This window comes from Balaenoptera physalus (genome assembly GCF_965194825.1).
Source record: "Balaenoptera physalus genome assembly, chromosome: 4".
NCBI classification, from domain to species: domain Eukaryota; kingdom Metazoa; phylum Chordata; class Mammalia; order Artiodactyla; family Balaenopteridae; genus Balaenoptera; species Balaenoptera physalus.
Window position 1 is genome coordinate 19,971,687 of NC_138891.1, and position 12,566 is coordinate 19,984,252.

At 47.2% G+C, this 12,566-nt stretch overlaps 1 protein-coding gene across 4 annotated transcripts in view; it reads left to right on the forward strand.

Moving 5' to 3' along the window:
- IL20RB (interleukin 20 receptor subunit beta) overlaps nt 1-9,968 on the forward strand; it is a 55,141-nt gene extending 45,173 nt beyond the window's left edge. For all 4 annotated transcript variants that reach the window (XM_082459186.1, XM_082459188.1, XM_082459190.1 and 1 more), the window contains one exon: nt 572-9,968. In XM_082459186.1, the coding sequence (XP_082315312.1) occupies nt 572-760 (189 nt within the window). In that variant the 3' untranslated portion in view covers nt 761-9,968. The remainder of the gene's footprint in view (nt 1-571) is intronic.
- Nucleotides 9,969-12,566: the final 2,598 nt, after the last annotated feature.

A 12,566-nucleotide genomic window follows, 5' to 3' on the forward strand; every position in this document is an offset into this window, starting at 1 on the left:
CCTCCTTCACCTGCAGCCATTGTGGACCCCTCTGAGATTGGAGTTCAAGAAGGGAAGAGGGAAGAGGGGGATCAGGAAGGGTCTTACTTGATTGGAACAGTGGAAAGCTGGGTTTGGGCTTCCTGGGACCCGCTGAGGTTGAAAGCTGATTCTTTCTCCTATGAATACTTTTGTGAGTTCTTCGTAAGCTTTCCTGCTGAAACTCTCAGACTGTTAACTCCCATGTAGGTAATGAATTTTGTTTTTCCAGCTTGTGATGGTTAACTTTATGTGTCAACTTGGCTGGGCCATGGGCTGCCCAGATATTTGGATGAACATGATTCTGGGTGTGTTTGTGAGGGTGTTTCTGGATGAGATTAACGTTTGAGTTGGTAGACTGGATAAAGCAGACTGCCCTCCCCAAGGTGGGTGGGCGTCATCCAATCTGACGAAGGCCTGAGTAGAATTACAAGGCTGCGTAAGAGAGAATTCCCTCTCTCTGCCCAACTGTTTTCAAGCTGGGACATCAAACTTCTGTCTTCAGACTCAAGCTTGGACTGGAATTTACACCATTGGCTTTCTTTGTTCTCAGGCCTTCAGACTCAGACAGCAACTATACCATTGGCTCCCCTGGGTCTCCAGTTTGCCAACTGCGGATCTTGGGACCTGTCAGCCCCCAAATCACGTGAGCCAATTCCTTATAATAAATCTCAATCTCTCTCTCTCCCCCACTGGGAGGGTCCAGAAGACATACCTTTCTTTTTATTTTATTTTATTCTAAAAATTGAATTATAGTTGATTTATAATATATTAGTTTTAGGTGTACAACATAGTAATTCAATATTTTTATAGATTACACTCCATTTAAAGTTGTTATAAAATATGAGCTATATTCCCTGTGCTGCACATTGCATCCTTGTATGTTATTTATTTTATACCTACTAGTTTGTGCCTCTTAACCTCCTTCCCCTGTCCTGTCTTGCCCCTCCTCCCACCCCTCTCCCCACTGGGAACCACTAGTTTGTTCTCTGTATCTGTGAGTCTGCTTCTGTTTTGTTATATTCATTTGTTTGTTTTAGTTTTTAGATTTCACATACAAGTGAAAACATGCAGTATTTGTCTTTCTCTGCCGAAGACCTTTCACCATCCCTGTGAGAAATAAGTTTGTGAGGGGAGCCCTGACATCCTTGAAGAGCTCTGTGATCACCTTTCTCTGCAGGTCAGATCTCACAGTGGGAGCTGCAGTCATCGAGGCCTAAATGCAATGGGAGTAATTAGATCCGGGGTGGCAGGAGCCAAGTGGTGGCAATCAACCGCCAAAGGCAAGGTGGACGTGGTTAGTGTAATGGACAGCAGAGTCAAGGCAGCCATTGGGAAAGTCTGACTCATACAGGCTTAGGGCGTTGGCCACTTCATCATGGTGTTCCTAGAAGTAGAACTGATAGGAAGCCTACTACATTTCTACTTGATCTGTAGAAACAGAAAAGTTCTAGGTCAAGGGAACAAAAGTCTAACCTGAATCATATAGAATAGATAACCAACAAGGACCTACTGTGTAGCACAGGAAACTTTACTCAATATTCTGTAATAACCTATATGGGAACATAATCTGAAAAAGAATGAATATATGTATATGTATAACTGAATCACTATGCTATACACCTGAAACTAACACAACACTGTAAATCAGCTATATGCCAATAAAATTTAAAAAAAAACAGAACTGTGTCCTCTCAATCAATTTCCAGACCTGAGCCAGTTTATAGACCCAGAGGCCCTTGAATGAAGGGGCTGCTAATGCCCTTTAGGAAGGACACTGGAACATTACCAAACATTTGTACTGTTATTCTTCCTCCCAGCTTTCCCCAAAGGGACTTATGGCCTTTTATCAGGGTAACTGCACTGGGGAAAAGGAAATAATCAGGCCTTTTGGGGACTACTGGACACTGATTCTGAACTGACAGTGATTTTGGGAGACCCAACACGTCACTGTGGTCCACCAGTCCGAGCAGCGACTTACGGAAGTCAGGTGATCAACGGGGTTTAATTCAGTCCATGTCAGAGTGGGCCCAGTGGGTCCCTGAACACACCCTGTGGCTATTTCCCTGGTTCTGGAATGCATAATTGGAATAGATATACTCATTAGCTGGCAGAATTCCCACACTGCTTCTCTGACCTGTGGAGTGAGGCGGGAAAGGCCAGGTGGAAGCCACTAAAGCTGCCTCTACCTAGGAAACTAGTAACTCAAAGGCAATACTACATTCCTGGGGGGATGGCAGAGACTAGTGCCACCATCAGGGACTTGAAAGATGCAGGGGTGGTGATTCCTACCCCACCCCCATTCACCTCACCTATTTGACCTCTGCAGAAGAAGGATGGATCCTGGAGAATGACAGTGCATCATGGAATATTATAAGCTTAGGCAGGTGGTGTTTTTAATTGCAGCTGCTGTACCAGATATGGTTTCATTGCTTGAGCAAATCAACACATCCCCTGGTACCTGGTATGCAGCTATTGACCTAGCTATTGCTTTTTTTCTCATTACCTGTTAGTAAAGGCCACCAGAAACAGCTTTCTTTTCGTTGGCAGGGCCAGCAATACGCGACCCCTGCTCTACCTCAGGGGCATATCAGCTGTCTAGCTCTATGTCATCATTTAGTTCACAGCTATCTTGATCACCTTTCTCTCCTACAAGATACCACACTGGTCCATTACATTAATGACATTATGCTGATTGGATCTACTGAGCAAGAAGTAGCAACTACTCTAGACTTATCGGTAAGACACTTTCATGTTAGAGGATGGGAAGTAAACCTGACTAAAATTCAGGGGCCTTCTACCTCAGTGAAACATCTAGGGGCACCGTGGTGTGGGGCATGTCAAGATCTCCCTTCTAAGGTTTTGGTTTACATGGCTATAGAGACTAAGAAGTCCCAAGATCTGCAGTTGGCAAACTTGAGACCCAGGAAAGCCAGTGGTGTAAGTTCTAGTCTGCGTCCCAGTCTCAAGGGGGGAGAAGACTGATGTCCCAGCTTGAAGACAGGCAGAGAGAGAGAGGGAAGGAGAGAGAATTCTTTCTTACTCAGCACTTTACTTCTTTTCAGATAGCCCTTCTAAGGTAAAGGATAAGTTGTTGCTTGGACCCTCCTACAGCCAAAATGTGGCACAGCACCCAGTGTACCTCTTTGGACTTTGGATGCAACAAATTCCTCATGTGATGTGTTCCTCCAGCCCATTTACTGAATGATCTGAAAAGACGCTAGTTTTTTTTTTTTTTTTTTTTAATATTTATTTATTTGGCTGCGCCAGGTCTTAGTTGCGGCATGCAGGATCCTCGTTGCCTCGTGCAGGATCTTTAGTTGGGGCTTGCGGGCTCTTAGTTGTGGCATGTGGGATCTAGTTCCCTGACCAGGGATCGAACCTGGGTCCCCTGCGTTGGGAGCTCAGAGTCTTAACCACTGGACCACCAGGGAAGTCCCAAAAGACGCTAGTTTTTAGTGGGGCCCAGAACAAGAGAAGGCTCTGCATCGGTCCAGGCTTCCGTGCAAGCTGCTCTGCCATTTGGGCCACAGGATCCAGCAGATCCAATGGGGCTTAGACTCTCATGGCAGGTAAGGATGCTGCTTGGAGCCTTTGGCAGCCCTTGTCAGTGAATCACAAGTCAGGCCCTTAGGGTTTCCCTGGAGAACCCAGACTAGTCCACAGCTGCAGCTTTCCTCCTTAGCCTCTGGTTTCCTCAGACACTACCACCTGCTCTGTATTCATAGGCCCTTTGGCCTCCTCCAAGTGAGCCAGGCACCCAGCCTCCTCTTTCCCCAACAGCAGGGAACACACATCAGGCTCTCTGCATGGGACCCTAAGGTTGGGGTTAAGAGATAAACTGCCCGTCATTCCATCCTTAGCCTGGGGTCATTGAAACTCAGAGCATTCCAACACTCTCTCCAAAGACATCCTCTTCACAAATCCTTTGAAATGTCCAACAACTCAATCCTTTTTATGTCCTCTCTATGGGTGTTAGGTACAATATTTGGATATTCCCTTAAAGTTTAATATCATGTTACATATTGAAGAGGTAAGGAGGGAATAGCATCTTTGCAAGGAGACCAGGAGATGACTAAATGTGAACAGGCAGTTATGAAAAATATTGCTCTTGGAAATAAAAAAGACTCCAATAAGTAGGATAAATAAGAGGCTAGAACAGCTGATGAGAGATGAGTCAATCAAAGGAGAGAAGGAAATTACATATAATACAGAACCAAAAGATGGAGAACTGAAAACTATGAAGTTGAGAGTCATGGAAGATAGACAGAAATTCTAATCCGAGAGGCGTTCTGAATGAGAAAACTGGTGAGATCGCAGGAGAGGGAATGGCTGAAAAATTTCCATAATTGAAAAAAATTCCAGTTCAGAAAAGTGCACTGATTATGGTGAGGGCAAAGTAATTAAAAAACCCAAACAATCCCTCCCGAGCACCACCACCGGCATGCCTCATTGGGAACAGAGCAAGGAGAGCCGGCATCAGTGCGATCACATTTCAATCACAGGAAACATCTGGGTCAAAAGTGTGTCCTGCCTTCTTCTGCCCAGGGAGGGAGAACAGGGGGCGTGTGACTGTCGTCTCCACAACTTTCTACTACTCCCTTCTCTCTCCATAGACTAACAGGCTTTTTTTTTGCATTAAAAAAAAAAAAAGACTTTTCTGTTACTTCTGGTCCACATGTAGTTTATGATGAGCTCAAGGCACTCGTCGTTTAGGGCTCAGACACACAGTACCACACACAGTAGGAGCTTATGCCAGGGGTTTTCCTCAGTGTGGACACTCGGCTCTGTGATTGGAGCCTGGCTGGTTCAGTGATGGAGACAGGGCGGGCAAGCGAGGAAACAGCAGTGCCTGTCTCCTGTGACATATTCTAATTGCTGTCCTATTGTAGAGCTGTCACAGGCACTGCTTTCAAAGGATGGAAGGAAGAGGAAGGGAACAAACTTAAGATCTGGCTAGCCTCTTGATTTTTAATCTTTAGGCCAACTAAATTTATCTCCAAAAGGAATACCTGCTTATTGTAAAAAGTTTGAGCAACATAGAAGGACATAAATCAAAAAGCTCCTCCTTTCCTTCCTTCCTCCTTCATCCTAGGTGTGAGCTCTGTGACTGTTTGCTGTGCCTCCTTCCAGACCCATCTCTCTCAGAGATGGGATAATATGTGAAGTATCACCAGATCTGGTCTCCCATCCCACACTCCCTCTTCTCTGGAGCCCTCCTCCACTCCCGATTTGGGAAGGTAGGTGGGAGATACTCATCTCTTCAAGGAAGCTGTCACAGTGGAATCAGAGATGAAATATGCCAGTTCTTGGATTTTAGTCTAAAATGTTCATCCCAACTATGAAATACAAAAGGTTGAGCAGAAAAGGTTATGTTTTGGCAGTTTTTCCCCCTCTTCCCAAACTCAGGCTAGATCAAGCTGTGGATGAGGAAGAGGGAAGATGAGGAAGAAGTAAGAAAAAAACAGTCAGGATGTCAAAAGGGCGTCTCCTGTGCCCTCCCCTGGGGGGTTAGACATAACATATGAGGGTGTTATAGAACGCTCAGGATAGAGTTTGGGGACTCAGGAGCTGAAGGGTCAGTGATAAACCTCCATTTGGAGCTTTGGGGAGCAGACACCACCCCTCTGAAGATGTGATATGAAGTAAGCCCCTAAATCCATAGGCCAAGGTAAGGAAAGAAAACTTCTTCATTGACTAAGTTTAAATATAAAATGCCTGACTTTATCCAGGATTGACCATGGTTACTTTTTCTGCGTCAGGAGGAATGGAGACTCCAAATAAAGGTAAAATCGCATTATGTAACAAAAACAAAAGTCATGACACGTACACCAGGTGATCTATCTATATATCACTATATATGACTTTTATTAGATATCTATATTTTTTTATATATTAGATATAACTATAACATATTTATATATATATTATATACAATAATATATAATATATATAATAGTTGGCCTTTTTAGGTTATTTCCACTTAAAAAAAATTCCCAACACTGCTGCAATGACTATCTTTGCACACTTGTGTGACTGTATGTAGGTCGGATTCGTAGATCAGAGGGATGTGCAATGTAAAGTTGGATTCCACTTAGGCTTTTGACTCTATTCCTCCCTTTCTCTTTCTCAATGAATTTTATCCCGAGATGAGATGAAAGAGTAATGGTTTCAATTTCTCCCTCTCATGCCAAGTTAAGATATTTAAACATGAAGTGTGGGTTTGCCTATCACCAAAGAGGTGCTGAAAAGTGAATTTGTTTCCCACTCTGTCTTCTCGGATATTTGTAAATATTTGGATCAGTGGCTTTGTTTCTTGCTTTTCTGAGTGTGGCTTCCAGAGGAACCCGCCTGAGCCAGCTGCAGTTCCGAGAGACGCCACTAGGTGTCAATGTAGGTCTTGATTGGCGCCAATTCTTGGCTGCAGTTAATTTGGTTCGGTCCCCGTGGAGCCTCAGCGTCCTCGCCTGCAAAATAACAAATGTCCGTCGTGCAGGGCACTTTCTTCAGGAAGGACTCCAGGGAGCTCAGGAGTTTGCATACGAAGCCGAGGGAGCGAGGGGCTTCTGATAATGATATTCAATGTCTAACGGAGTCGCTTACAGGCACAGCCAGGTCTCTCCCCGCTTTGATGTATGAGATTATTATGGAGAGGTAATGCAGGCCAAGTGATGCTGTTCGGTGGGCTGTGCATGTGGACCCCTTTGTGAATTGTGAGGCCTGGCGCAGCCGAGATGGTCGCTTCACAGGGTGGGGGGAGAGAGGTGCAATGGGGACCGCCGTGGAGGGCCAGGCACTACTCTCTCAGTTTGTTCTCAGCTGCAACAGACTGGGCCTCTTCCCCGGGGCGCGAGTGGGGCCAGATGTGGTGAGCATCTCTCCCCGGGCCAGTGGTGGAAGGCAGAGAGCATTGCCTTGGGGAGATGGCCAGAGGGGCTACCAAGTGGTTGCTACTCTGGACTCTAGAATGTTGACCCAATCAATATTAAATTTATGCAGGGGAGCTCTTCAATCCAGGCCTTTATGAAGGTGGCAGGAGTAAAAGGAGGAGTGAGCTGGCACTCTGGAATGAGGTCTCAGTAGAGGTCCTTCCCCAGCTGACCTCCAGTGAGAATGGCAGCAGGGCTGGTAGACCCCTAGAGAGGGTTGCCAATAAAATAGTCTTTATTCTCTCCCTCCAGCTTGTGCAAGCCTCTTCCACGGCCCACCTGTTTAGACTGGAGTGTTGTGTGTTTTTTGTTTTGTTTTAAGATTTTTATGTTTGAGCCACACCACCAGCTTGAAATAAAAATTCTATCCTCTTGCTTTACTGTTTCTACCTACCCTGGGGAGTCCCCGCAGGCTAACTAGGGGTGATGAGAACCACCTCTCAAGGCCTCCATATCTCACCTCCATGCTGTTCCAGAACCCCAGATGGTTTAACCCCTGGATCTGAACTGTGGTCACTGCCACAGGGCATCCCTGCCAAAGTCTGGTCCTAGATGGGTGGATGCTTGCCCTCTGCAGAGTGAACTCTCACCCTGGCATCCAAGTTACTTACTCAGGTTTTGCTCACCTGCTCGGCTCTTACCCTCAGGGCCCAGCACAGGCCCCAGCCAGGTGCCCTGCCAGCTCTAGTTTCGCCTCACAAGCCCTGACCCCAGGCCTCAGGCCTCTGGTTAGGGCCTGGGTCCCCGTTCCAGATTTCCCATAGACCTGTCCACCCTGACAGCTTTCTTAGCCGCAAGTCTGGATCTTAGACGCTTTATTCTCAGAAGATCCCAGATCCTACTACAGACTGTCCACCTTTCTCCTGAGCTCTGCAGATCGTGGGGTGTCAGGCAGGGGCGTGGCTTCACAGCACCATATAACCTGTTACACCCCTCCAGGGCATCAGCAATAGGGAGTGATATACCTACATCCCCATGGGGCCTTAGCATCCTCTCCCCAAATATAGGTAAGGCCTTAATGTGCATAACTAAGAAGGCACCCCCAATGGCCCCAAGGTGACTTGCTGTCCTTACCCAATGGACTAAGAGGCAGAGAGTGTAATTTGTTAAATTCTGGACTCACCTTGGACTGAGTTACTATTACTGTTGACAGAAAGCTCTTCATCTTTGTACCAACAGATATGAAAAGTAAATCTGTAAATACTGACTTTTTATCACTGATTTCTATGGACAGACATATATGCAATTACTGTCTATTATCGAATGAGTAAACGCTGGGCTCTGGCTTCAGGCCTGTGAGGAGTGACTGGCTGCCAGACTGCCAGGACGGGGAGATGGGGGTGCTGTGAGCGCTGGGCGGCTCTCACACTCTCTTGCTCTCTCCTCCCTAAACCTGGGCATTCAGCCTGTTTCTGGGGTCTGGATGTTGTGTTTTCTGCCCTGCTCAGCATTCTTCGCTGCTACGATCTACAGTGGGAGGGGCGTTTTAAACCACATTGGACAGAAGAGCCTTCCTCTTGGATTTGGGACAAAGCACAGGCACCGTGGCACTTTCCGTGTGACACTGTTAAATATGCCTCCAGGCTCCTGCAGCTGAGGGTAAGACAGAGGAGTACTGGGGTTCCTGATTTAACCACGTTATGCTCCGAGTCACGTAGAAGACAACCATAAATATGGTTCAGTGGTCGGCAGGCAGGCAGTCGGGACACAGGATGAGCAAAGAGGTGAGGGGGATTACAGCATGCTGGGGATACATGAGTTACGGGCTGGAGAGAATTCTGGTGGTCTGGATCAAGCTCTGGAAAACATCTAAGACTCTGGCCTAGCATTCAGTCCTGTCCAGGACTCATAAACTAATCTCTGTTTGAAGGGTCTGAATCCCAGAAGTGGGATGGTGGCCATTAGGGAAAAGCATAGTGAAGCCAGGAGGGAGATGCACAGAAATGGTGGAAGGGACCCAAGAGGATCTGGATGGGGCATTGAGAGGGTCCCTTCTGCATGTCCCGCATCAGCCCTTGTGCACGTTGTTTGTGATTGGAGCCGTCAGCGCGCCCTCTTGGGGCAGGTGATGCACAAAGCTCTTGGCCAGCCTTGTCAGAAGATTCTCGTCCCTTGTGGGAGCTGGACTCTCCAGTCTCCATCCATGTGCTCAGATCCACATTTTTGGGATCCCTTCCTCTCAGTACCAACTCTAGTCTGGGATCTGGGCTTTTCTTGGGGATGGGGTTCAGCCAGAGCTCAGGTGGGATCCTCAGCCAGCACCTCAGCTGCCCCCTGACGAGCAGGAAGCCCAGAAACATGTGGAGAGGCCAGACTAGAGTGAGGGTGAAATCCATCCATTAGGCATTGTACACATGGTTGGTGCGAAGGACGTCATTGGTCATTTAGTCCCCTCAGGGCGTCTCACACATGGGAACACGAGACCTAGAGACATGGATGCAACCAATTCACTGGGGCTTCTTCAGCCCATGGGCTCCTGGGCCTGGCCTGGCTGTGCTGGTGGTTTCATCACTGGTCATCATTCAATTTCTGCCTTCCTGGGTCCAGGAAACGGGGAAATATATTACTATCCGATCACTACCCGAACAGCGTCGCACTGTTTGAATGCCCCATGCAAGGGAGGGTCTTCCAAGGAGGGACAGGAGTTCTGCCAGCAGTGCAGCTGGGACTCACTGTGCTGCAAAGCTGGCTTCTATTGGAACAAACATCTGATTGAGCTGCCTCAGTTTCCCCAGATTGATCAATTCCTGGATATGAAAGCAGAAATGGCCCAGATTCACACTAGGGCCCCACATTTTCTCCATTCCCTCAGCTAAAAGAATTCATTACCAAATCCTCTTCTTTCATTTTTGGGAAAAAATATCCCATGCATTTAAAAGATGGGACAGAGTCGTGGCAGGCAGCATTTAGCTCAGGCATGATGCCCTATACGTACTACTCAATCACACTGAACTATGGAAAAGTCCATTCTGAAAAACCCACACATTTGACTAATGCGTGTTTGATGTTCCAGTTTTTTTTTTTAAAAAGATATGGAATGCTTCATGCATTTGCATGTCATCCTTGCACAGGGGCCATGCTAATCTTCTCTGTGTCGCTCCAGTTTTGGTATATGTGCTGCCGAAGCGAGAACGGTGTTCCAATTTATTTATCGGGAATAATACGTGGTATGGGTGGAATCAGTAGCAAACATTTTTTTTCTTTTTTAAAAAATAACAAATGACATCCTGTGGTCTCTCTTCCTTTTTTATTTTTATTTTTTTTCAACCCCAAGTACAATGCATACTGATAAAAACGATGTACGTTGCATGTATCTGTGATAATAGCCGAAGCCAAGGCAGTCTGAGGCATATTAACAACAGACTTATCTGTGGAGCAGAACCTTATGTAAGATGCATTTTCCTCTAGAGCCAAGCAGCGCAGAATTCACCTACATGGCAGATAAGTGGCCCCTGGGCCCAGGTGCAGCCCCGCGCCGGGCCAGCGGCTGGGGGAATTTTCTCACCAATATAATCGACACAACAAGGGTAGGATTTCCGTTTAACGCAACAGAAACTAACATGAAAATTGGCACTTGATGTTTTGCAGTCTGGCTGTACTAATGTCACCTATGGAACCCAAGATAATTTCAGTGACATCTTTCTTTTCCCTGGGAGGAGAAATATGCTTTCTGCCAGTGTCCATCTGACAAACCTGGATAAACATTTGCATGGCAGGTGGAGACAGTGTATAAAACTGTCCCCCCTGCCCGACCCCAGCAAAAAAGATATAGGGCTAAATAATGATAGACCACTTGGTGGAAGCTGATGAGATAACCTTGATTCCTTCCTTCTGGGCGGCCAGGGGCTCCTTCGACTGTGGTGACCAAATGGATCCTCCAAGAAAGCCGGACACCCTCATCTGTGTAGCTCTGTGAGCCTTGGGTGAGGCCCGGTTAGGGATGTGACGCTGTTCATCTGCAGCCCCGCCCCCCATCCAATCGCAACCCCTCCTCTGCGGCCCCAGATCCTACATCACACCCAGCTGACCAGCAGCACTGTGGCTAGGGATTGGCTGTTTAGTCTTCCGTGTGTGCTGTCCCTCCGCAGGTGCTGATGGAGCCCTTCCCTAGGCTGCTGTCTGGCTCCGCCTCCCACTTCAGTTCTCCACTCCCCGGCCTTGCCTGGCTTCTCTGCCTTCTCAGCTGTTCTACCATTGCTCTCTCCAGCAGCACAGCGTCGCTCACTTCTCAGCGTCTCCCTGAAACCATCCAATCCAACCGTCTCCTCTGTTTGCCTTTTGCTCTTTATCCAGGGCTTGGGGCTGCTCGGGAAAGTCATGGAGGTGGAGTCAACATCCGGCCTCAGCTGGAGACTCTGAGTCGTACTGAACTTCTCTTCCTCTTGGGGCCCCTCCCTGGCATTTCCCCAAAGGGAAATCAAGCCTGGACCCTCAAGGCTTGGTCTATTTCTGCCTCCCCATGTCTCGAGGGGTCTTCCCCCCCCCCCCCCCCCCCGCCAACTTTCATACCTCAATGACTCTGTCGCTCCTTGTCCTCTCAGATTATAGTTCTCATCTTCCTTTGCTGGACTTTTCCTAGGAATGATCAGCATTTCTCCCTCCTCATTTTCACCACCCGCATGCCTCTCATCTTTTGACATTCGGTTTCCATTTCTTCCATTTTGTGAAAATGATATTTTTGAAGGACTCAGATGAGGCTGCGTGAGATTCAGTGGCTGTTCCTTAGGCTAGCGGCGGGGTTTGTCTTGTGTGACCAACATATCCTTCTTGTGGGAGACAGAATAATGACCCTCCAAGGATTTCCATGTTCTAACTCCTGGAACCTGTGAATATGTTACCTAATATGGCAAAAAGGACTTTGTAGATGTGACCAAGTTAAGGATCTTGAGATGAGGAGATTATTCTGGATTATCTGGGTGGACCCAATGTCATCACAAGGGTCTTTATAAGGAAAAGAGGGAGGAGACAGGAGAGTCTAATTCTGGGAGGAGCTGTAATGATGGAAGCAGAGTGATGCCGGGCCACGAGTCAAGGAACGCTGGCAGCCTCTAGTAGCTAGAAAAGGCAAGGAATGGATTATCCCTTAGAGCCTTCAAAAGTAACACAGCTCTGCCAATACTTAATTTTAGCCTCATAAAGCCCATTTCATTTTCCTGCCCTCTAGGACTTTAAGAGAATAAATTTGTATTGCTTTAAGCCACTAAGTTTGTGGAAATTTGTTACAGCAGCAATAAGAAATGAATACCCTTCTCAAAATTCTCTTCTCCCTAGATTGTCACATCTAAAGTGATGGAAACTTCTGCTTCTTCTGCTGGTCCTTGTCAACCTGTTTCCTCCAAAATGGGAGCGTTTTAAGCCTCAGTCCTCTTCTCTTGCTGTGCATTTAGCATTTTCACAACGAGTATTTGTAGAATTAGTCTGTTGAATAACACCACTGTATTCGGCACATCTGGGGATACCTCCCTTCTTACAGAATCTTCCTCCACCCACAGCCCCTGCTGGGTGGACAGCAGGCCCCTGACCACCCCCCCCCCCCCAGTTATAGCTGATTGGCACAGGAGTGTGCACCTCATCTAAGGGGAGCTCACTGGCCAGCTGGCCTGGTGCAGAAAAGGAGAG